General features: G+C 41.8%; 1 protein-coding gene across 1 annotated transcript in view; it reads right to left on the reverse strand.

Annotated features, from left to right (window-relative positions):
• RNF150 (ring finger protein 150) overlaps nucleotides 1-26520 on the reverse strand; it is a 127213-nt gene that overhangs the window by 45783 nt on the left and 54910 nt on the right. The window contains exons 2-4 of the mRNA XM_009290307.2: nucleotides 10949-11199; nucleotides 3476-3547; nucleotides 2975-3057 (exon numbers count right to left, since the gene is read on the reverse strand). Coding sequence (XP_009288582.2) covers nucleotides 2975-3057; nucleotides 3476-3547; nucleotides 10949-11199 — 406 coding nt within the window. The remainder of the gene's footprint in view (nucleotides 1-2974; nucleotides 3058-3475; nucleotides 3548-10948; nucleotides 11200-26520) is intronic.

Consider the following 26520-nt stretch of genomic DNA (forward strand, 5'->3'; position numbering starts at 1 on the left):
GTAACTTCTCCAGAGCCAGAGCAGAGAAGAGTGAAGCAGTCTCTGAAATCACAGTTGTTCATGGAGTGAAGGTTCAGGGGAAGGGAACTATCTGGAATGGGGTCAGAAAGCGCATTTACTGGTGACAGAAATGAAACAACCAAAAAAAGAGCTTATGAAGAACTCAGTAGAGATGAGGTTGAAAGAATTGTCTTGCCTCTCTGTAGAAGTTTAGTGAAGTTAGTAAAAGTTTAGTAAAAGGCACACACTGGGAACAGCAGCATCAGTAACTTCTCCAGAGCCAGAGCAGAAAAGACGAAGGCGTTTTGAAGCTAGAGATGGAGGACAAGCAGAAGGAACTAGGGCTATGACAAGAGATGTCACTCTGGGAACAATGAACTTGGTTACATTTGATGTTGTGTCAATGCCCTCAAAGATAACTTCAGTGACACTTGCTACCATTAAACATAAAACCAGCTGCGAGCCAACACTTTTTTTTATCAAGTGTCAGTCCTTATTTATTTAATACATTCTGTAGAGTGAAGTTTATTAATACAGTCAGGTGTGGGAGCTGGCTAAAGAGGACAGACAGAGAGGAAGAAGCACAAGTTAACTGGAATCCTCCTCCTAGCTCTCCAGAGTAGGATATGTAACAACAGGCTATCCCAGTGCCTGCTCTCTGCCAACAGAAAAGAGAGGACATTTGGGGAAACAGCCCAAGTACCAGTAAACATGTATGTGTACAACTTCAGAGCTCATCCACTGCAATATTGGCTGGTGGATTTTTGGTACCAGTTTCTTAGGAGATTTAGGCTCCGCCAGCCTTAAAAAGAAATCTCAAGATATACAGGGCTTTATACAGAGTGTGCCTGCCAGCACTGGTTTTCCCAGTACTGCTTGCAGTACAAAGCAGCATCTTTCATGTGCAGCTCCTGGGGTGTATTTGGCTTTGCAGGTAAAAAGTTCTACATCTTGAGCACCTCGTGGATAGAAACACTAAGGTCAGCCAGCACTGGTGTCATATGGTGCTGGCTTCTGTAAGGCTTGGTGAAATGCCAGCCTCTTATTAAACAGCAGTCTAATGAGGTTCCCATACTAGAAACTGCACACAGTTTAACTGAGGATGCTGGAGGAAGAAACCTACAGTGTCTGTAGGTCTTTATCAAGATATAACACTCTCCTACTCACTTAACAGAGACAGAAATTAATCCACTTTTTTTTTTTTTCTCTTCTTGGATGAGGAGACGAGACTGGCAACAGCAGAAAGAATCATGACTACCATTTCCTGTTTTGGAAGTCCAAACCCATGCGAATGTGTAAAATACTGCCCTCACAATTTGTGTAGCGGGAAAGCCAGGGTTTGTCAAGTAGCTGCTTGAGAAAGATCTTTGAGTTTTTATAATTCAAAACTGCTGAAGCTCAAACTGTGAGTATTTTGCAAGACAGTTCTGCTGCTGCTAACCTTTCAGCATGAGTCATTTTCTAGGCGACCTTTTAAGTCAGCCAAGAACTGAACATCACCTGTTAACTATGTGTTTCCTATTCACTCGGCTTGACTCAACACTGTGGATGACAAAGTCTGACTGGAGCCTCATTGAATTATGAGGCAAGACACAAGTGAAAGCTAGAGCTTAGACATGTTTTTTGCTGTTGTATAACTGCCTCCAAAAACTGCCTGTCTCTATCATGCAAAATTTCCAAGCTTTATTATGCTTCTATGAAAACAGGCTTGATGTCAAACCAAGGTCCACATTTTCTGGTAATTTCTCATTTTTCTTTATTTCTGCTTCATGAAGTGATGCGTTTGTGTCTGCTCATAGAAAAAAAAGAGTTCACATGCAATTTGTCATTGTGGGGGATTTATAGTAGGTCAAATTTATGATTAATCTGTTGCTTTTTGTTTGCCATTTAATGATGGCAGTAAAAAGATCTAATGAGTCACATGAACGAACAGAAATGGACAGCTTGTAACATTCAAATATCTACGAGGGAACAACATAGCAGGAGAAGAAACAAATATTTCAGTTTTTCAGGCCAGTGAACATGTCTGCAGAAGAAGAAAGAAACTCTATTAAAAAAAAATAATATGCTCTGTATGTACAGCACTTGAGATTCCTATTTCCAGGGAAATCAAACACTTGCTCTTGCTTTCCTAGGGGAACCACTGTTCCTAGGAAATTTCCTAAGAAATTGATTTCCTTAGAGAAATCCTTCATTAGCTAACACTTCACAGCTGACAATACAATGGCACAGAGAGATGAATACAGCTGTTACGGGTGGCAAGAGGCTGCGCTCCTGTGTCACATCACTGCAAGTGTATGTGCTGCACAGGGCATGTTCACGTGATGGGAAGAAAAGAGAAAGAACAAACCCAAAAGCTCTTCTTGTCACCTCCATGTCCCACATGCCTGAGAATATTTTCATGGCAGCGATAGATAATGTGGTCTTTGTCATAGTCCTTTTGCTTTTCTGTTTCTACTCAGCATATCTCTTTTCATGGCTGGGGTATTTTTTGATAGAAATCATCCCTTTCTCAGTGCCTGGACATGGCCCAGGACAGCAAAAGAAGTGGCTCCATGGGGAGCAGGAGCCTGCTCTATCCCTGGCTGCTGTGCCCATGGCACACCTTGAAGTCAGGGGCAAATTATTCTAAGGGAGTTATTCAAGACTGATATAAAACCAGTGAGCAAAATAGAGGAATCAAAACCTTTAGTTTGAAAACCCTACTGAAGACTTTGTAATAGGTCCAGATCAGACAAAACTTCTGACTATCATGCTAAATTCAGGTTCTCACCACCATTAATACTACTTTCATTTCAAGTCGAATAAAGAGGCATTTCAGATATCTTTATAGAACAGATTTTGAATAAATCAAAATTATAAACTTACCCTTCCCTCCCCGAGCTCTCAGGTCATCTCATCAGCGTGATACTGTGAGAACAGAGCCTGTCTTGAAGTAGAGAGACTATCAGAGCTAAAAACACCTTCAACTTACCTGCAAGGCAAAATTCTGACAACATCATTGGGCTTGTAGCCTTCAATACAAACAGCACAGTTATCAAAGTCTGGCTCAGTTTCCTACAGGAAAGAGAACGTTCATCATTTTCATTTTTTGATTTTGTCAGCTAATCTCTTCATACAAGAGCCTATGTGACAAAGTAAACCGGTCACTAATGCATGCTGCAAATCCAATAATGCATTTCCAGACAAGCAAGTCAGATTTTCCAACATGTTTCCAGTTGGAAACTTGCCCTCAGAAGCATGCAGATTTAGTTAGCATGTTTTAACTTTCAGGATTTTCTGCATCTTCACAGAATCACCTTCTCTCTCTACTCCATTCCATCTGTAAGTTGCTTACCAGTATTCCTCCCCCGCCTGAAGGACACATAGTAGATAAATAAGCAATTGCCATTTCTGTTCTGCCTCATTGTCCCAGTGGTCTGAAGGAATCCTCAGTACAGAGTTTCATTTGGTAATGAGCAATTTGAAAAATTACCTTATCACCTTTCCTGATTGTTCTGACTTGCAGCTTGCTGATTGCTTTCTTTGCAGCATCTCCAAGCCGGCGCTGTAATACAAAATTTGCTCTTAAGCAAAGAGTATCTCTTCATGCAGAAATCATCACCTTTTCTCCCTAGGCTTCTTAATAATCTGAAGTGACTGTACATGAGACAGGACAGTGCTGTATAAATATAAACAGATGAGGTCAGTCATGCTGTTATTCACAATAAGGGCACAGTAGGTATTCTAGGCTCGCTGGTAACCCATGGCTGATGAGGCAAAGCTACCCTAATGGAGTTCCAGTGGAGTCTGCACGTGAGGCCGTCATGATGCTACACTACAGCACCTTTACTATTCCAGTGAGTAGCAATGTATGTAACAAGTCCACTATTTGGGTATCGTACTCCTTCCCTCTCTTTTTTTAATGACACTTGTAAAAAAGACATTATTAAATGAGGCCTGAACTAGTAAGCAGAGTGAACACTGGACTTAAGATTCAGAAGGTCTTTATTCTTATGTTGTTCCAGAACTAGTTCATGATCTTCAGCAAGATGTAAGTGCTGAAAGTGAGCTGTTAATTTGTTAACCATGAAAAACATGAATAATCATCTCTGCTGTTCTCTTTTCCTGCAATACAGAGTTGCCTATTTTATAGGAAGAATGCAAGGCATAAAAATGAGAGGAAAGCATCTGCAGTTTCTTACAGGTAAAGCACTATATAGTCCTGCAGTAACATCCTATCCATGCATAACCATTTGCTTGTTCTTTGCCTTTCTATCTTTCCCTCCAGTGTGCCATGAATTGCTTACCACGTGATGTTTCTGACTGTTCTCCCATATTTCCAAAACACTGTTACTGTGCTGGCAGGGTCACAGCCACTCAGGATTGAAGTATGTAATGACAGCCTGACGCAAAACACCCTGTTCTCAAACGCTGAAGATGGAGATGCCTGCCTCTTGCAAGAGGCTGAGAACATTATGGGGCAGTTCATACAATCACTGCTCAGCAGAGCTAGCTCTGCACCCTGTGCTATTGAGCTTGTGCCTGTATCAGTGCTCCAAGGACCTGGCTGCTCACTTGTGCTAACCCAACAACGAGGCGATCTGGAGACAGACTCACAGGCTGGAAAGGTCTTTGAGAGGTCATGTACTCCCACCCCCGGCTCAAGCCTGGGTCAACTTCAAAGTCAGAGCTGTGTCCAGTCAAGTTCTGAATATCTCCAGGAAGGGAGATTTCACAACCTCTGTGGATAATTTGTTCCAGTACTTAACCACTCTCACAGTCTTTTTTTTTTTTTTTTAACATACAAATGGAATTTCCCTTGTTGTAATTTGTGACCATTACCCTTGTCCTTTCTCTGTGCACCTCCGAGAAGAGTCTGACTCTGCCTCCTCTCAAACCACCCCGTTATGCAGCTGAAGGCTGCAAGCAGAGCCCTTCCTCCTCCTCTGCTCTCCTCCCGGCTTAGCAAGCCGAGCTTCCTCCGCCTCTCCTCAGATGCCGCATACAAATGGATTTCCCTTGTTGTAATTTGTGACCATTACCCTTGTCCTTTCTCTGTGCACCTCCGAGAAGAGTCTGACTCTGCCTCCTCTCAAACCACCCCGTTATGCAGCTGAAGGCTGCAAGCAGAGCCCTTCCTCCTCCTCTGCTCTCCTCCCGGCTTAGCAAGCCGAGCTTCCTCCGCCTCTCCTCAGATGCCGCATGCTCCTGTCCCCAGACCATACTGGTGACCCTCCTCTGGGCTCTTGCCAGTTTTTTCATGCCTTTCTTGTACAGTTTCATGCAGCAACACCTACTCCGATGTCTTGTCAGTTTTATAACAGTTCATGATACAGTGCATCCCAATATGCCACCAATAAATGACAAACTCTTCTCTTCACCTCCCCTCCCCATCCATGTTTCCAGCCATGTGCTGTTAGATAGGAGGGAGACTTGGGAGCTTTGGTGACTCAGAAGACATTCAACTTTTCGGGCTGGGAACATTGCCCGTGCCGGAGTTCAGAAGGGCCTGTCAGCGGGAGGGGTTTCCAGCTGGAGGGGGCCAGAGCATGAAGCCAAAAATGGAAGGAAGCTGGATGTAGTTTGTAAATTGAGACCTAATCACCATACAGATACAATTAATAAATTACCATTTTGTTCTTCAGATTCAATTAAAACCACTGAATTAAATTGAGAGAGTAAGCTTATTGGATTGGAAAGACATGGAAGACTGACAAAATGCATGCAATACTGAAAGCAGAGAGCCATTTCAGATCTCGCTAAAGAGGTGAAAATGATCTTGGCTATCATATGAGATTTACATATGAGCTTTCCAGCATAACTAATTATTACACGTGAGGGAGTATCTTGTAGTTATACAACATCTTTTCTGTGGTACATTTTTCTCACAGTCTCCCTTAAATAAAGGGATCAGACGAGAGCTGGAAACATTTCTTGCCAGCTATTTGTTTAATTAATGTAAATCAAAGACAGACTGATAACATACAGCAAGACAAGAGCCATTATGTCCTGCTTCAGGAATTGCTTGTGATTTCTTTTTATCATTATTCTTACTTAAACTAATGAAATGTCTCAGTTCTTTTTTGCACATTCTTCAAGGGGAAAGGACAAGATTAAAGACTCGTACATCTTTGATCTGCTTGTTTTCATGTTTGCTTTCTCTCATCTAGCTTAAATAGACAAGTTCCCAACTTACATGCAAATGAGAATAATTTAGTTTTTGAAAGAACAGGAATATCTTGGAGTAAAGTCATAATTTCAAAGGATTATTCCATTTGAACGAAAGGCATGCTATCACTAACCAATGATTTCCCCTAAAAGATAAGAGGCATTACAATAGTTTAAGGGTCTAAAGTGAGGCTTAGAGGTTTACAACCATAAATCTCATAATCTCATTAGCAAGGCTGCAACATTCAGTACTGGACTGGAAGGAGTTAAGCATATCAGATGCAGTGGTCTTGTGGACACGGTGATACTAGTTCAAAAGAAAGGACAGTAGCATGGAAAGCATCACTTGTCTGTTCCTGAGGAAGTAAATGACGGTAGATGCTGTGGAAGAGAAGTTACAGTAAGGGCTTCTCTCTTAATGGCCTTACTAAACTATCACCTTCGCAGGGAGATCACCTTGTGCAGAATGAAGCGCACCACCAGGACGAGGTATCAGACACATCTCCTGTACCGCAGATAAAGTTTGCGGACTCCATCATGGAAAGCATCTTCCCAAGACTGCTTCAAAGATTGATGTCTCTATTCAATGGCCCCAAACTCTCATTCAAAGCCATGGCCAGCAGTCTTCCTTCTCAGACAATTGCTTGACCCTCCACATGCTGCCAGTCACATACTAAAGTAGATCCTTCACTGGAGATTAACCCAGGATGCACATGACCCTCCTCAGCCCCAGTGCAATCACTGCCTGCTTTGGCTTTCACTGTCCTGCAAAACTCACGGAGCCCACCTGGTTTCAAAATGACTTTACAGAAAACAACTTCTTAACAAGAAACCAATGGGAAGAAATGACACGGAGGAAATATGGTCAACAGGTCTGGCACTTAAACATCATCCCCTTGCCATCTTCCCATCTCACGCCTCACAGATGACAAAAAGAGAACTCCACTATTACTGGTGAAATATGAAATCTGACACACTGTTTGTTTGTTTTTTAAGCCTGTGCCCTGGCTGTTACAGGGCTAAAACAGCAAGTCACATTTTGCTGAATTATCTCCAGGACTTAACTTGCCATGTAATTCCAAACTGCTTTCAATTAACTCTGCAACCTGATGTCTCTTGATGCAAACAATTCCCATAGTCTTTCACAGAGAAACTCTCTCATCTTCAGGAGGGCTCCAGGAACAAGCCGCTGAGGAAGCAGATTGCCTATGCTTTCCTTACACAAATTTATCCTCTTCATATCAAAAGGGTGTATCATCAGGGCAACCACCTACTTCCTGGACAGCTTGTTAGGTGGTAAAAAAAAAGAGGAGGCCTTGGACTTTCATCCATGTGAATATTACTACCTATCTTCTTCTTCCACATGTACCGTACAGTCGCCTGTGCTAGAGATACTCTTAAAAATTAAATGTATTAAAATCAAAATTGAAATCTAACCATATTTGTAGCTGACACCCTGGCTGCAGGTGCACAAGTCCATAATGGAAGAGAGTTTTGCGCTCCACTGCATTAATTCCCAGCCAAGTTGGGATGAACAGGCAAGGGCATTCAGCGAGAATCCTTGAAGTCCTGATTCTCCGCTTATCAAAATCAGGCACCTAACTGGAGCGAGCTGTGTCTTCCTTCTGGCACATGAACCTGGATTTTGCACACATGGTGAGGAGGAGTGGTGGCTGAAGATGTACATGCTGTATGTCCAGGTTTCATCTCACTGGGGAGCCACAGGAAATGGTTCCAGGAGATTCTTCAGTCTTTCTAGCTGCCTCTCTCACTAGCTGGACTCGTTGCTTTCTTGATGGATAATTAAATCAGTTCCTTTTGGGCTTACCGCTTGATCAGCAACTTATGCTGTATGCATGAAGGGAAGAGGACCGGGAAAGGAGGGTCACCATATAAAAGAGGACAAGGAGGCAAAGGTGGTTATGAGGCTTGACAAAAGGACACACCATGTTTTTCATGAGAGAAAGACATAGTTGCAATGGGTCAGCTTGGAAGAGGCAAAATGGAAGATGACTTAGGGAGACTTGGAGTGACCAAGGAAAGATGTTCAGAAATCTTGCTTTCATGTAACAGTGCAACACCCCTCCTGCTTGGAGATAATGGCTTTTTCTGCCAATCATATTTTGCAGTCAGCCACATTGTCCCATTCCCTCAGCACAGTGCCCACACTACCGATCCAGAGGAGGCTGAACTGCTCCTGGTAGCAACTCCAGTATCAGCCAAACCTAGGAAGGGCATGCATGAGAGAGGTAGGCATAGGTTCTTGTTTGACACAGAAAACATAGGCCCTCACAAGCCCTTGTTTTAAAACTGTGGGATTTTAAATCATTCAGATGTCAAAATGAATTTAAGCTTTTTAAATTTTTTTTTTTTTAATTTTAACTGAAGTCTAATAAATGAGTCACAGTTTTTCACACTTTCAGAACAGGGCAGTCAGTCTGCACAGTGAGATTTTATCGCATTGCAGGGTAGGAACTGATAGCACAACCTTCTCTGAATAGGCCAGCTGGCTCCCCCTTCATCTGATGTGCTGTTTATCCAAACATTTCAACCTTTGGATAAACTTTAGCTTGAGTACATCAAATACAAATAGAAGGAAGCATCTTTCCTAAAGTTGGCCAGCAATGAAGGTGCTTACAACACATGCAAGGCTTTCCAACAAGTAAGCACAATACCTTCATACAAACAGACATGCAAGTTATAAAGGCAAAAGCTTTTGAGCGTAATAACAAAAGAATCTTGCTCCAGCAAAGCAACACAAACAATTTTTCTTGCATATATCTGAATATCCAAGACACTAACATAGAACTTTGTGATCCCATCCTTGTGCTACAAGAAAACGTGTCAAAGAAATAAAAACAACCAACAAGCAGAACTTTAGGGGAAACAGAGAGGAACCCTCATGGAAAGGGCAAGAGCAAGCTGAGCTCTTCTGAACTACCTACATCATTATATTCCATAGCTAGGAGTAAAAGAGAAAAAAACCAAACCACGGCAATTCATTAACACAAATGGTCAAGCTTTGTCTGTATATCACTACCATTTTTGATATGAAAAGAGCTAATAAAGAGATTAGAGGACATGTCAGGCAAAACTGAATGAAGAAAGTACATGAAAAATTCTAGTTTGCCCCATATCATTACTACAGCTTTGGCAAAAAATTAGTAATAAATAATTGCTTAGGAGGCATCCTTTCTTATTCTTCTGAAGAACAGAACTAGTATAATAACAAAGTTATTAAAACCTCTGCACAGGACAACTGGTTGGGCACGTGTTAGTCTTGTTCAAACTTTGGAAAGACAACACTGAAAAGGAAGTCTGCTTGAATATATAAACCTATCAGTTCCAAACTATAGCATATTACCTGAATGAGCTTCTTATGTTGCTGGGTTTCATGTTTACATATGTCTATTTACACTACTAATCTGCCTGTATAATTACTTGATTGAAAGCATGCTTACGGTACTCACATACATAAATTAGGCACACATGTGCTTTTGCAGCCAAAGCATCTAAAAATTATCACAGCCGTTACAGTCACAGCGAATCTGCTGCCAGTGATGTTCAAATTCCAGCTGGGATAGTCTCATTCTTGCTATCCAAAATTTCATACTGTATATTTAAAAGGAAAATATATTCCTTCTGTCTGTAAATACAGAGCAGCTGCTCTCTATCTCAGAGGATGCCTGAATTTCAATGGGTGAGGGATCCCTATACGTTAAGTATACATTACAAAGTGTGTGGCAGTACTCTTCTCTACAAGATGATTATTAACACTCTCAGTTTTACTTTTTCTGCAGAGCAAGCAAGGCAACTCTCCCCCTGCCCCAACAGTAATTTATTAAGGGTCCAGAAACATCTCTGAATTACAGTGCATTTTTTTCCCCTGCAGTAAAATGGTTATCTCCTCAGATTTCATACATTGATAAAATTTTCTACTGTACCATTAGAATGAAATGTAGAAGCCTCAGCTTCACAGTTCTGCTGATGCCGAGATAGTTGCATCCAGACAAGAAAAGATTAAATTTATTATTATCATTGCTATTATTACTCATTGCTGAACTACCATAAAGATGCACGGTGCTCTATAAATCCAGAGGGCCTCGGGACCTAGGGCTCATTCCCACTGCTGTTGACTTCTCTCCAGGTTTTGTATCTCTTTCAGGGGGTTTGGACAAGATGCCAAAACCAAAAGCAATGGTTTAATAATATTGGTGGCTATCATTACAGCACTTCTGTGTTCAGTGATCATTGACAAATGAACAGAGCCATGTTGGCCTTTCGAGCCCAAGACCCTTCTAAAGAAGTATTAACATGAAAACACTTTCTGTTCTTTTTTTCTTTCTTCACTTACTGTGAACCCTCATTTCACACACAGATGTTCACATACCTCACTACATTTTAGTCATCATTTTGATCTCAAGGGTTGTTAGTATATACATTTCAGTGTCACTTGGCTATATGTACCAAGGCAATCTTTTAATTAATAAACATTATCAACTTTCTGTCTATTTTTTGTGTTTTGCACGGTGGAAAAACCCATAATATATATACACTATATTTATTAATTTCTTTTTTCCTGAATCCCATCTATATTGACACAAGTCTTGTTTTTTCCCCAAACACAGGTATTTTTATATCCCCATTCTTTCCACTTCCTTGGGTTTGTTTTTGTTTGTCTGTTTGTGGTTTTTTTTTTTTTTACCACACATTCACAATTTCCTCAAATTTTACTTTCAAGCTGAATCCCATGGTGATTTTTTGGAAACACACAAACAGCCATGCCAGCACTGCTCACCTGATTTCTGTCTCTGGCATTTGCGTAGCGGAATCGCTGGATGTAATAGAAGACCAGCCATGCCAGCGAGATGATCATCAGCACAATGAAGGAGATGGAGACGAACACCACAGAGGTCCGGCTGACGTACTTCTGCAAGTTGCGTGTCCCGATGGTTATGTACATCATCACAGTAATGTTCCTCTCCAGGAGGCTCACTATCTCTTTTCCTTTGGGTTCAGGAATCATTATTGCTACAACATCTTCTAGGCCTATCAGACAGGAGAGAGAGAAAAGAAACCTTAAGTAAAACAAGTGATTGCCACGTAATAAAATGACAAAAGGATGTGGCAAGGCCAAAAAAAAAAAAAAAAAAAAAGGCAAAACAGTAACAAAAAAGGTCCCCGTTCTCCTGCTGGTTTTCACCAAGAGGTAAGTCAGATGGATCTGGTGAAGGTTTCAACTGGAACCAGTTACACAGTGTGTTTCTATAAACTAATCTCAGCGAGATACATAAAATGTGTTTCATGAGTTGACATAAACACAGATTCCCAGTGCTACTGAGGCTTGTCTAGCTGATATTGCTGTAAGCACTGCAGAAGGGAGACATGCTGCAGCCAGCATCCTTCCATCCAACACTCCATATACATTTATCATGGCCCATTTTGCAGGGTCACGAGGCTGTCAGAGAAGCCCCTCCAAACTCCGTATTCAGATCAGAAATACTTTCAATCACAGATCCCCATATGGTTTCATAGCCCAAAGGCACCAAAGCATCACTGCCCTCGCCCGGGGCTGGCAACAGGAGAAGCCTGCAGGGACAAGAGCAGCTCGACACGTTCCCAGCTCACCCGCTGCCCCATGCTGCCAGAGGCTCCCCACAGCCCGAGCCCATGCAGATGTTTGGGAGCCCGTGCTGGGAGCTGGACTTGCTAACTGATGCAAGTTTAAAGTCAAGAGCACTGTTTTATTCCACAAGAAAATGCTACTGCAGCCCGGATCAGCCCCCAACACAGTTTGCAGCATGGCCCCACAAGGACGCAAGTCAGCACAGCCGAGGCAGCAAAGGGGTGTCCACTAATGGGATGGGGCAGGGACTTCCTACAGTCCTGTCAATCCTTCTGAAGTCACGACCCTGTGAAACGGGCCCTCCACCGATCTATCAAGCCTCGACTCTGCACCAGCTTTCCTTTCTGTACAGTGCTGTTTCATTTTACTTGCATCACACGCTGCTGAAATTATTTTCCTTTCATAATTTTATGTCCCCTATGTACATGACAAATACCGTCTGAAATTATCTGGGATTGGGCAGCTTGTTAAATGCCTTTTCTGGCTTTATAAATAAACTATCACTGCTTTATGGTTTAATATTAGGGATATTCTGTTCTTCCACTTCACAAAGCCAGTATGTAGACAAATTTTACACGTAAGCTATGTTTTGCAATAGTCAAATCCTGAATTGTACTAAGCAGCTAAGGACAAACAGGATGTATTTTAATGTAGAAACGTGCTAGAAAAAACAGCATATGAAATGATCACAAACTGACATTCAGAAAGAAAGGTACAAACTGGGGGTGTCTGAAGGTGGGGTTTCAGAATTCCAGCTGAAATCCCAGGAAATCAGCCAGCATGGTGTTAACCCCACGGCTACCTGTATTTTGACTGTGGCAGGAGGACAAAGTGCTGCCTGCCTCAGGACATGCGTGGAGGTGGGAAGGGATCGCTGGGCTGCGAATGGAGATGTGAGAGGGTGACTTGCGTTTCCAACAGCATCCCCCTCCAAGCTGATATCCGACCTGAGCTTCACCTGTGCAGCACTGTGCCCTGGTCCTCACGGTCCGGCACAGACATTTCTCTACCGAAAACCCCTGGGAAGTATAAACCAGGTTTTCAAAGGTATTTAGATGCTAAAGACCAGGAGGTGTCTAGCAGGAGTTCAGATATACTAAAGCAGATAGGTGGGTGGCATTCAATGTAAAACACTGACCGTGGTGGAAACTTTACCAAATTCTGCTGGGTGCCTGGATCAATTGGAGGTACTGAAATAGCTGTGACAGACTGTTGCTACTCACACACAAAATCTGCTGCAAAGCTGGGACCCGAACCCTCCTCTTTCAAGTCTTGGAGCAGAAGTACAAACTGCACCACTCTTCCTCTTGTGAGACCTTCCATTACAACACTTCCCTGATTATAAACAGGCCAGTCAATGAATAGGGGGAAATCAATAGTTTGGCCGAGTCAAGAGTTTTAGATATTCATGATAGGAAACTTAACCTTTCTGCTGATACTCTTCCATAAAGCATTAATCATTTTCAGCTATTTCCCTTTATTTGTCTAGTAAGAGCCCACCTTCAGCAGCCAAGATAAATCTACCTCTGCAACTCTTCTGATACCTGTTTATTACAAAAGGCTAATGGCAAACATTACCCTAACAGCCTAGGGAGAATTTGCCAAGTCTCAAAGTGGCTGAGAAGGGCACTGGTGCCATGCCAGTAATTTTCCTGCAGTCAATAAGACAAATTGTCTGGAGCAGTGCTTAGCTGTCCACATGCCTTCCTTTGTTCTCTTCCCTTTCTTTAAAGAAAACAAAATTTTTAAAATCACTCTACAAGAAAACCAAAGCAACGACCTCACACATAGCCAAAAAGAACCCATAGTGAAAAATCCCACAGCCAAAAATACTGAAATGAATTTCATCAACTCCTTTCAAAAGCCACCAGTCTGACCCACTCACTTGTCCAGTACGGACCTCTAACATCATCTTCAGTACAACCTGGGACACTGTACAAATGATGTTACCTGAAAGCCTATAAAAATGGGAGATAAGACAAAAACGTTTTCAGTAGAAAATATAGGTCGTATCTTAACTGTTTAATTATCTTGAATCTTAAATTTCTTTAAAAACTTTAACAACATGTTTAATTATGTTTAATTCAACTGAATATAGCTTAGTATATTTCTGGAGAACTGTAAATAATGGGCACAGGCCAGATATGACATGTTGCAAACAAAGAATCACATTCAATTGTTCAATTATGAAATTACTATTTTTGTAATAATAAAACAAGCACCCCACAGTAATGTCCTATCTTTCTTTAATAGTAAAGTAATGAAAAAGAGGGAGAAAAAAATTGTGATCTCCTGCAAAAATTTAACCTCATTCCTGTTCTTCATCACCTGCCCTTTCTGATTAAGCTACAGTGCAGCTTTCTGGCTTCAATTCACATGGTGGAAACATAACCGGTTTTGAATAGGAGCGCAGCCACACGCCTCCCTTCTCTGCTCTCTCCTCCTTACGTCTCTCTGCCAGGATGGTCTACTGCCACCTTGGGCCTAGGGCCTTTTAAGATACTTTAAAAACCACAAGATATTAAGTAAATTGCCATGGATATATGCTAAGTAAAACTGCATTTAGAAATGCAAAGTGGGAGACACAGCTATTGCAAGAGGAAAGCAGCTGCTTTTATTTATTCAAACCCTTAATATATTCAAATTTCAGGCTATCTGGTTATTTTCTTGGAAAACATCACCATTTGTAATGCAGCATTCTTGGAAAAAAATAACCAAATCAGCAATAAATAATAATCAGGAATTTTTTTTAAACACTTTATTGAGTTTATGATAATTTCTCCAAGGCACTATAGAGAATGCTATTTGATCAATCAAGTCATTAAGCTAATTTTTAATCTCAAATATGCTCAATATTGGGAAGAAAATTAAAAAAAGAAAGAAAGAGAAAGTAATTTATTTCCCTTTCCTCTCTTATACAACAAAATGTTTGTATTATCTCCGTTTCAGTATCTAATGACACACGAGAAGCTCCGACATACATGAAAACTATACACATTAAAGAAGGGAAATAATGTAATGAGACATCAACGTTAGAGATGCATTTCTACGCCCAAGTACACATTTGTTCAACAGACTTCAAAAAAGAGAAAGTATCTGCTAATATGTACTGATGCGTCTCTGGTGAGTTAAATGCTAACGATGCCTTTCCTTAAACACACCCACAACGGTAACTGCTTTTTGTGCCACTCTTGTTACCTAACACATTTCTTTTCTTTTTCTGGCCAAGATTAATGCAGAGTTTGACATGAATTTTTAAGTAGCTGTCAGGATGAATCAGAGATTCATAAATCAAAGGTATTCAGGCTGCAGTGAATGGATTTTTCTTCTTTTTTGGCTTAGGAAACATTTAACATATCAGTGCTCTCTCCTTATGAGCCACTAACAAAACAAGTACGGTAGAACTTACACACATTTGGGATGATTTAAGTTGCTTAACTTGCTGAAGCGTATTCACCTAGTCAAACATTTCTGGGTGGAGAAAACATGCTGCCTGTCTTCAGGCAGCTATTCTGCTTCTGCTTCTGGGCTCCGCATCCCACGGCATTATGCAGGAGGGCCATCGGCACGGTTATCGGTGGGCGTTGGACAGGCCTGGGCATTGCTGGCTCCAGAGGGGCCATGCTGGAGAGCTGTGGGCAGGCTCAGCTTGTTTCCCAGTCACTGGGCCAAACGTGTAGCCCTGTGGCTAATCCATCGATGGCACAAGGGCCGCACCAAGCTGTGGCTCACTTACAAAGAGTTGCTCTGGAACTAATATGCCTTGATATACCGAATCCCCCAAGCACTGCACCTTCCTGTGTGGGTCATCCTGGGCTCTTCCTCACCCCAGCCTGCAGGAGAAGGAGTCCCATCTCCTAACGAACTGCTAACGGCAGGAGGAACTGCGGAGCGAGGGGAGACAGGAGAGCGAGTCTGCAGCAGGCGCCAGCCGCCCTCCGACACCTACACGTGGCGGCGGATGACAGAGTTGCAAAGCAGCGATGAAGTCAGAGAGTGTTTTCAATGGCAAGATGCGCACTTTGGAAAAAGACCTGGAAGACCCTCTCCAAACCTTCCTCCTCCACACAGTACTCGGCTATGGAAATACATTTCAGCTGGGATGCTTTTATGCAAAACTGCAAACTTTTTCAAGTGTAACAATCTATTCACTGGTGGCAGGGGGGAAAAAAAAAAAAAAGACTTTGGTTCTGTAACAATGGCTTTTGTAGAAGAAATGAACAGATTTTACAGCCGGAAGATGTATGTAAATTCTCCACCTTGGCCACAGGCTGTGCTGACAAACCTGTGGTATTTCTTGATTCTGCCCTGGGCTGCTGCTTTAATGCTTTGTCAATTTTTGATGGAGGCTCTAAAAAGTGGTATGTTTCTGACACATCTTAGAAGAGATGATTTAATTCTTCTTGCTTGGCAACTGCCAGAAGTCAGTTAGAGAAATAATTTAATTGAATTATTTGAATAGAATTCCAATTTGGGAGGCATACAGGGTCTTCTCCAAGATATCCTATCAAGATGTAAGTAAGGATTTCTCTCATGCTGTACATCAAAATCAAGTACTAAAGTATTTCCTTTTACAGATTTTGTAACTGAAAACTCAAACACTATTTTAGAGTTCAGAAATAGCCCTGATAAAACAGGCAGTGTTCGGTCCTGCCCAGAGCCCAGGAATAGAAACCCCGCAGGAGGGTGCAAGAACCTAAGCAACTCTTCCTTTACTTCTTGAAGAAATAATTTCATTTTTAGGAATCAATTTTGGTAACTACCAGCTATTGGAAAAAAGCAAAACAAACGCAGATCTAAACAATTCAACAGCCTGCCCGTGCCCAGCTCTGGAGCACCCTTCCCGGGCCCAGCCCGTGGTCTGTGGCCCTTGCCAGCCCCACGCAGCGTGAGCCAATTCGGTGGCGGCGCTTCCTGAGAGCTCAGCAGCGCTCGCCCTGCACAAGGACTTACTGTGCTCCCAGCCACACGAGTGCTTTCCTGCCGTAGCTCCTGCTGCTGCCTGCGCCTGTGTGAATGGATTTTACGGTATGATCTGGATGATGTGTAACATTTTAAAGCAAATTCGGAGCAAAGCAGAGACATTATTTTTTAAAGAATACTGTATTTTTTTTTCTCCAGAACAGCAGCTCAGCTGAAAAATTAGTACTGAAGAGAATGAAAAGGAACCCATGGTGATGGTGCTGCAGTTGTGATTGTTTAAGCAATAACCAAGAATGGTCTGTTGGGCTATTAGAAGATACTTACCTTTTGCTACAGATCTTGTTCTCTTTGAAAATACTATTGCTTTATAATAGTGCTTGGTTTCTTTACAACAAACTTACATGGGAAATGGTATATAGGTTAATCAGATGGCATTTCAATTGAATTTTAATGCCATGTAAATTGTTCTAATATTTTCACAGTTGCAACAAGGGTTTCAAGACTTTAAGACCATCCAAAGAGAGTTCAATCTCAGTTCTTCTGTTCTGTATGGTGCAATTATAAATTGCCCAGAATATCAGCTGCTACCTGTTTTTCTCCGTTAAAAATAAACATAGGCTTATATTACATTTTTGTGAACTCAAAAATTACTTTTGGAAACCAAAGCAATATTTTAGAAAAGCTGATTTCTGAGCTTCACCCATTTCAGAGAAGAAGCAGTGTAACATTGTTTAAAACAAACTCCTAGACTCTTAGGTAGGCCAACTGGGAAGCATTACTGGTAAGAAATCAAACTGGGTAAAAGGACTGTTTCCTGCAGGAACTCTTCTTTATGGGGCATTCATGGCATTCATGGTCTCAAATTGAAGTACCAGTAAATGAGACTATAGAAAAAATTGGCAAAGAGAAGAGCAATATATAGTAAGTAACAGTAATACATAGTCAATACATCATCTATCATAAGTGAAATGACTACAAACTGTCATCTATAATCTCTTGCATAAACTGTCTCAATGCCAGAGGACTAGAAAGTTCACCAATTTCTAATGAGGTTTCATAACAGATGTGGGTAACTACAGATCAGGTTGTCCAAAGTTAATCAGTGAGGTTCCTCACCAAAGACTCTTAAGCAAAAAAGGTGGCTCTGAATAAAACAGGAAGAGCCTCACATGAGAAAATAAGGGGTTAAAATACAGGTTCTACATCAGAGAGCCACCAAGTACAGAAGATGCCCAGGGACCACAAACTGCTGGAGGCTGGGAGAGCAATTCTGGGGAGGCAGGACTAAACGTTCACCCCACACTTACACTCTTCCCCAAGCAGCTGCTGTTTGCCAGTATGAGAAACAGGATGCTGGGACAGATGGACCTTTGGTCTCAAACCATAGGCTTGCTTTTATGTTAAATGGGAACTGAAAGTTGTATCTCCCCTGGAGAGAAGAAAGATTAAGTCAAGTCATGACAGCGAAATAACAGGGCCAAAGTCAGATGTTTGATTATGCCAAAAAGTCCCTCTCTGAGCTGGAATGGGGAAACCATATCTGTTTCTGTGACTGGTGATGAACAAGAAAGGACTAGGGCTGAGACAGTTGGTGCCTCTTGCTTCTCAAAGCCCCAGTTAGGGCTTGACCCAATGCAGAAGGGTGTGTTGCTGATGTGGAAGCAGGAGGGTAGGTTGGTGGCTCAGAGCTGTGCACCACATATGTGAGCATCAAGTCCTCAGCTGCCACCATGGGGGTATGAACACAGGCACAAAGCAGAGGAAAGCAGTAGCAAGATGGGAGATGCACCTGCCGGCCCGGAGAGACGGACTGCATCACCCCCTACGCTGAACATCACACCTGGGTCCTGCAGATGGGCCCGTCTACCTCTTCTCTCAGTACCCATCCCAGAAAGGTATCACCGTCACCAAGGGCAAGGGATTGGTGAGGTTTTGGGAAGGATTTCACCCTACAGTGAGGGAAGGCTGCAGAGCAGGATGCAGAAGTCTTTGCCTACCCACTTGTGGGGACCGCAGGCACTGCCTGCCCCTAGGTGCCCCCCCTGCAGCAGCCCCACTCTGCCCCCACACCCTGCCGGGTGGAGGGGGAGAGCTGCCAGCCAGCAAAGGAAAGCAGGAGCGTGACTGTTCTCTGTCCCCGCTGCTAAAACTGAGACACACCAGGCAGGCAGAGCTAACCCCCTTCTAGGGTGCCCAGCCTGAGAGGAAAAAAAAATGCAGGGGAAGGCCAGAAGCAAAGACAGCATAGCAGCACGTAGCCCCGTTTCTGTGGATATCAAGCTACCAAGTTATCAGAACACAAGTTTTCATCATATAATCTTTTTTCTTTTTTACTCTAGAGCCCTTGCTTTGCAATGACGTAGGTGCTTTCATCTCCCCCCGTCCACATTTCCAATTTGTTTTCCTTCTCTGTTTAAAAGCAGAGAGATATTTCCTTCAACTTATCCCTCTCCCTCATTTCCCGCTTCTCCTTGGCACTGTTAGCACTCGCCTTGGTCCTTTGCCCATCTTCCAAAGCATTTAACCATAAATCAGGTTTCCTTAAAAGGCAAATGCAGCAACCACAGAGAGGAGCGACACCTTTTCCCTACAGCACTTTTCCCATTTGTAAAAGGAGGAAACTCTTTTATGCAAACTATTTTTTTTTTCTTAGAAAACCTTATTGTCACGAAACGCTTTTCATTGCAGAAGCACTAATATCTAGTAGGATAATTAAGTGATCCGTAAAGAAAAAAGACCTACTGATGTTAATGACTGGCTACAGTATTTAAGTAATGGATACAAAAGTTTTCTATTTGGTCCTGAAGCAAACAAAAATAACCTCCAGCAGAGCTGCTCTCGGTCCATTTCTTTTGATGCTAAAACCAGGAGAGGCAAGATGCTTCTGGCTGTGATCTTTCCTGTGAAAAGCAGTCTCAGCCACTGTTTATTACTATTTAGGGACAAAGAAATTTCTGTTCATGTTTTTGTAATCAATGCTGATCTTGCCAAGGCTGTAAGAGCTCAGAATATATTTACTTCCTCTGATTTTATGCAGAAACTGCAGCAAAGGAAAAAGAAGTAAAAAGCTACGAGACTCACGAAATCACATTCAGCATGATAGCTGCATTTTTCCTGGGCTTGGTTCCTGCAGTGTCAGCTCATAAATGTGCTGAACTAACCGATGCTAATGAACCAACATGGTGTTACTTATTCACACTTAATTACAGAAAACGGGTGGTTCTTCGAGAGGTTTCCTCAGACCCCAACCCAACCCAAGGCACAAATTTTTGAGACTCTTATCATAACCAGGATAGTACTTCATTATAACTGCTAATCATTTGTACTGAAGACCTCTCTAGAAATCTCCCTTGGTTTCTAAACAATATATACTGTTAATGGCATATGACTTTGTTATAAGTTCTCTGTTCTGGAATTTGCACTGCATGACTGTGCACATCCTCCTCCTGCACCATCAAACCTGCTAGACAGAGCAGCCTTACAGGGTACCCATTTTTCTCCAGAGAATATGAGCTTCACAGAAGCAGCCCTCAGACACCCTTGCCTACAAATCCAACACAGAAAATCCCCAAACCAAGAGATTAAGACAACTCTTGTTGAAGCCACATACTACAATCCCGGTGGCTCTGCATGGGCCGAAGCGGTTCGCTATTTAAAAAGCACAGACGACTGAAAGAGTGAAGAGCTAGAAAACAGCACAGCACATTTGGTGTGGTTTTAAGCAACGCTGCTGGGCACGTTCCAGTTCAAGTGACCCCGAATTAGCTGGACAAGAGACAGGTTTGGAGCAGCAATCCGGGAACTTTGTAAAATTACTTCAGGGGATTTCCTTCTCTTTCCTCACTCAGATAAAACTTCCCCTGAGGTGCAAAAACATTGCTTTTATCACTGTGTGCAGGGGGATGAGATTAAAAATAACTGATAAAAACAATGAATTAAAATGGAGCAAGAGAAAAACAATGGTGAAAATGAATGGTAAAAACAAAACAAAAGGACAAATAAGCCAAATCTCAGGCAGAGGGCCAGGAACACATCAGCAGAATGAAACAAGCCAAATCTGAGGCAGAGTATCACTAACACATTACCAAACCCTCCAAAATTGCTGAACATCCCTCAGTGCCATTAGATTTTTGTGGGAGTTTTCTAGACTTCTACCATATGTGCCCTTAGTCATCTCTTTTCCAAGTTGAATGATCCCCGTTTTGCTCAGCTGCTCCTCATACGGAAGCCATTCCATACCTTTGAACATACTTCATGGATAGGATGGATAGGAATGGATAGGTTTGATTAATAGTGGCACGTTTGCCATCACTTTTTTCTAGTTGCTGCCATCTTAAAGACTTTCCCAGGAAGAAAAAAGGCTTCAGTCATTACGCTCAGTGTAAGTTGTAGCCACAAGCCTGAACCTTCTTCTTTGTCACCTCACGTTAACATCACAGGGATGACTGATGCCGCAAGTCTTTGTACCTTCTGCAAAAACAGTAGTCTAGCTTTCATGTAGAATTAGCCCTCATTTGTTTTTCATCAATGATAACAAAATCATTCAGAAAACTACAAAGAAATGTGGAAATGTCCTTATTTCTCAGTTCAAGTAACCCTTCCCTGTACGCCTTCCCAACCCTTTGGTAAAACACACACTGCTATGGGTCCAGCAACAGCCTCACATCTCGCCTGCAAAGCAACCTTTCTGGACACCAGCAACCCAGCACCGCACGTCTTCCAGGTCTGGGGAGAATGGGAAAGAAATCACCCGCCACATGCTGAGGCAAGAAGGAAAGGAAAGGAAACATGCAGCGCAGTGTCAGCTGCTTCCCTCAAAATGTCACCCAACCCAACTGCAGAAGGTTTCTTTACTGCCCCCAGCCTGGTCAAGGCCATACACCAATTAGAGGGGAACATCTGTAGCCTCTGTTTATGAGCTATTAAAAACCCAAATGCCAGTGACTTCCTGAATTAAAGAAAGAAACAAAAATCAAGCAAACACCTCAAAATAGAGGGGGACATGCCTTACTTTGTTTTACCTCAGACATAAACAGGAATAATAAAGTCTCTCTTGTTTTTGCTGGAGAGATCTTGTTTGCTCAAGAATCTTGTCAGGGAAACCTTCCATCCTGAGGATGGGGCAGAGCTGCTGAATCTTTGGCCTTCATTTTCAGGTAGTATGGTTAAAAGCCACTTAAACCTGGGGACCCATTCCACATACTGAAATCAAAAAAGTAAAACTAGTATAAATCAGACAAAAAATCAGGGCAAAAACGTATTATTCAGATAATAAAATTCACCTCCTTTCTCAAGAAATCAAGTTTTATTTCATTAGTCTCTAACACTGTTAGTTTTGCAATTCTCCAGCTGTCCCTACAATCCCTTAGGGTAAACAACACTTAAAATGTCTAATAAAAAAAAAAAAAAAAAAATCAAGCGGAAGATAAATATTAGGTCTTTCCTACATTATGAACAGACATAAGCTTAACTAAAATTGGATTTCAAGCTGATATAGTTAAATTACCCACACCAATGCAAACCAGGTTAAAATAATTTTTAAGAACATTAACTTCAGAGAATGTGAGAGCTTTTAGAGTAAAATAAAACTCCCAGGGCCTCTTTGTACATCATGGAAAAGGTCTGGCAGGCAACAAGCTCCATTTTCAACTATGGTGTCAGGGTTTTCTAAAGACAAAATTCAGTAACAGTTTGGTTCATGATAAAAAAAGGCAGAATAACAGGAATAGAGACATAATTAAGAACAATTGAGAAGCCGCCACCTAAAAATGCTGTTTTGAGGTGGCGGAGGGGTTGCTTAAATAGACTCCTAGATTTTTGTTTTGTTTGGGTTTTTTTCCCCCCCCAAGTGAGTTATCTTGGTGTTAGCTAATATTCCACTGACTGACTGATTCAACTGTCAGCTCTGTAGTCTAGGGTAGGGATGATTTAACCTTGTCTGCTTCTCTTCAGTCTAAGTAAATAACCAACCTGAGCCCTGACTCACATAGCGAAAGAATGTCTGGAAGCAGCTAAAATTCTCTATTTACCATCACAGCCACTGAGCTCTCTCTCTGCCAGCCTTTAGCAGTACCAGCAAGTTGAACTAACCTGGCTAGCACCATGGATTCTGCTTTTCTGCATTTTACCCTGTCTAGAAATGATTGCTTCTCATCCCAGCAAAAGGTTGCATGTTATTCTCTGCAGCTGTAACACCATCATCTTCTCTTTCCAGTGACTGTCATGTGGTGGGTAAATATTATCAGTTTAGAGTGGGGCAAGGTGCCCAAGTCACAGAGAAAATCAATAGCAGCGCTGGGAACGCAGCTCTGGTTTCCTCGACTCACCCATGCTCTAGTCTGCCAGTCCCACTTTCTGGCTCCACTAAAGCACAGGAGAGAGCAATCCAACTCACTAACGACTCAACGCAGATTAAGGAATATCTTCCGATACGTTCGTTCTTACATTTACTTTGTGTAACTCCCCCAAGCATACCCAGTAACGTTCCCGAGGAAAACCCAGCCCAACCGTGCATACCACAATAGAGCCTGTTTCTTATATGAAATAGCATAACAAAGCAGACTGAATGGCAGGGGAGGGTTGTCAGGGATCACCTGGCCCCCTGAGGCCACGCACTTTTCCTAATACATGCCTACACGGAAGGTAGTGTTTCTAGGAACCAGGAAGCCAGACTGGGCAAACAAATAAGGGGGAAAAAAGAAAGGGGGCGGGGGAGAAAAAAAATAAAGAAAGTGAAACCTGAAAAGCAGTTCTTCTGGCAGGACAGCCAACCAAACAAAAAAGTGCCACATCAGAATGGAGTTCAAGGGTAACGTTGTGGCAAAAAAAAAGTACGATCCTGGGATTTATAAACAGGAAACACTGAGCAGAAGCAAAGAGCAACTGAGAGGAACAGCAGAATAATGCAACTGCTTGCGGCTGCAAAGCAGTTTTGGGGAGACCTGAAGAATGCCAGGAGCTTGGTTTATTGAAAACAGGACCAGGGGGTGACTTGATTATATGTATACACCCCTCCCTCCCGGCATAGCTAGAATCAATAGCTGGAGTCTTAAGGTAGATTTTTCAAATCAGAAATAAATCAGAAATAAATCACAAATTTTTAAACTATAAGGGTCATTAGACAGGGGAAAAAAGTGTTTTTTGGGGGATGCATGTAATTTGAGCTGAATAACCTATTCAGGCAGTGCAGGAGAAACTGAAACTTTATTATCTGTAGTAAACAGATCAGATTAGAAAAATGTAAAAATCAGTCTGCCATTTCTTAGATGTGCATCCCAGCTTCTCAGAAGCTTTGAAACTTAGGGATCGTAAACTTACATGGTCTAATTTCAAACGCACTCAGCTATTAGGAGAACAAAGTTTGACAAAATATGAATTTTACTGGATTTCCTTCCACATGGACAGAAGTCCAAACAAGCATTCAGCAAGGACGTGTACATGTGTGTGTTTATTTGGTACAGTCACCAATACCTGCCGCGGCATCTGTAACTTCTATTTGCATTTGGGCTTAAAGTAACCCGAGTGCTAAAACGAGATTATTTAATGGGAAGTTCAAGATCACCAGACATTGCTGTTCATATGCGAGTGTCTCACTAAAGAATTCCTTAATATTTATTATTGAGCTGGTCATCCTTGGCTCCAGGAGCGAGACCGGAGAGGCACCACAAGCTGCACATTACAAACCACACACAGTCTTTCATAAGGTGATGTTCCAACTTGAGCACAGAGCAGAAATCCTAATTCAAAACAAGAAACAGAACAAACAAAACAAACTGAAGAGGAAAAACTCCACAAATGAAACACAGGAGAAGTGTTTTTTCAGGCTTCAACTAGACGAATGAGCCGTGTGAACCCAGAAATAGTTGGCAGCGTTAACCAAACCTCAAGCTCTGCAAGATACACCCACCCTTAGCTAAAACTACACATCAAGCTTGAAAACGTTTTAAATATGCAGGCCTTCTCACAGCAGAAAAAAAGAAAAACAACCCTTAACAGCATGTGAAAGTCTAAATGTCTTGGAGAAAAATATTTATACTTCTATAGAGGCACACTGTTTATCTCTCCAGATTTCACATGGAGAAAGTTGCTGGAATGCTTTCTAATGCAATACAGAGAAACAATTATGCTCTGGGACGTTATGATTATTAAATCTACGTGGAGCTTGGATATGCAGCTTGTTTTAAAAATCTTTATAATGCACACCTTGCTATGACAGTAATATAAACACATCAAAAGCACATTTATAATATATGGAAAGCAAATATCTAATAAACCTTATTTTCCCACCTTACAACCAGGGAGGAAAGGTATGTGTTTCCATTTAGAAGTCACGCACCTTTTCTCCATAAGGCCAGCTCTCTCCACAATGAAATGAAAGTTAAATTCCCCACTGGCTTAAAATGATGCAGAACCAGGCCTTTAGTACGTAAGGCCAACTGTGTAAGATCTAGATAAGAGAAGGAAAACCATCTACCAACTCTGCTCTTCAGACAACAGGTTTTAAAAGACTAGCTCACAGGCCTTATTTTCCTAGAACAGGATATGAGCAATTCCTATTGATTATATATGGAAGTTACAGACATCCTGGAGAAAGGGAACGGGGCCCCAAATGTCCTGGCAGGTGTAAGAGCAAAACATTTTCTTAAAATGCTACAGTACGTCCCAGCATTTTATGGGTTGTCATTGTCAGCAAAGTAGAACTGCAGACTTCATAAAGAGCCATTTTAAACAGCATCTGAATAAATCACTGCCGGATACATGCCCTGGCTAAAGCAACTCCACAATCTCATTTCAGAGCTGTTATTTCCAAAGAGTTACTTAAAAGGAGTTATAATTATTGAAGAATGTTCCCCCTGCAGACAAAGAAATCCCTCTTCATCTGCTCAGCGCATCCTCTTTCTGCTGTCAAAAGCATGTGGGCATGATGAGAAGAAAAGGGTTATAGCTCTGATGTGCCTTTCAGATAGAACATCTCTATATTTCTTTAAAGATACCATTATTTTTATGTCACCATTATCAAATGCTATAGACCTATATGCTTCATAATTGAATGACACAGAGAAATTAATCTTCTTTACGCTTACATGCGATGCTTCTTAGTCGTTTAAGTATTCTCACTGGAAATGCAGGCTTAAGAAAACACAGGATTCAGATCAAGTTGAGATGTCTCCGACCACACTAGGATATGCAGGATATACACACAACTGCATATTTCTGTTGGTATATGCTACATTGGGCAAAGCAAATCTTGTGTTTCTTAAAACCACTATTTATAACACCAGGGCAGCTAAGAATAATCTTCAGTGAATATCAGCCAACAATTTTATTTCAAGCATTTTTCTTTGCAAACACTTTTAGTACATTTCTCCTGGAATTACCTTTATTCAGAAGCTCTCAAGACGTTTACTAAGCAAAGGCTGGAAACAAAATCAAGAAATAAAACAGTATTTCCTGCCCCATGGGGAGGTACTCTGGACTAACTGGGCAATTACTGTATCACTCCTATCTACTACCCAGGGATTAGCCTAGTTTCGTGAGAAGAGTCACCACCACATGGAGGAAACAGCTAGTCCTCACCACCACATGGAGGAAACAGCTAGTCCTCACGTAGTACTTGAAGAGATACAAGATTCTCAAAGAATACAGATGTTTCTTCCATACTTCATTTGGAAGTGTAAAACACAAGTCTGCAATAATCCTCTGCAAAAACCTTGGCATTATTCCGACAGTTAATGTAAAAGGCTCAAAAATATGGTTTGGTGGCTTTTATGGCGGCATTCTGCGCCCGCACAAGGCATGGGAGCACAGAGTGGCTGCAAAGT

Source organism: Aptenodytes forsteri, unplaced genomic scaffold (assembly GCF_000699145.1).
Source record: "Aptenodytes forsteri isolate BGI_AS27 unplaced genomic scaffold, ASM69914v1 Scaffold125, whole genome shotgun sequence".
Classification (NCBI taxonomy): domain Eukaryota; kingdom Metazoa; phylum Chordata; class Aves; order Sphenisciformes; family Spheniscidae; genus Aptenodytes; species Aptenodytes forsteri.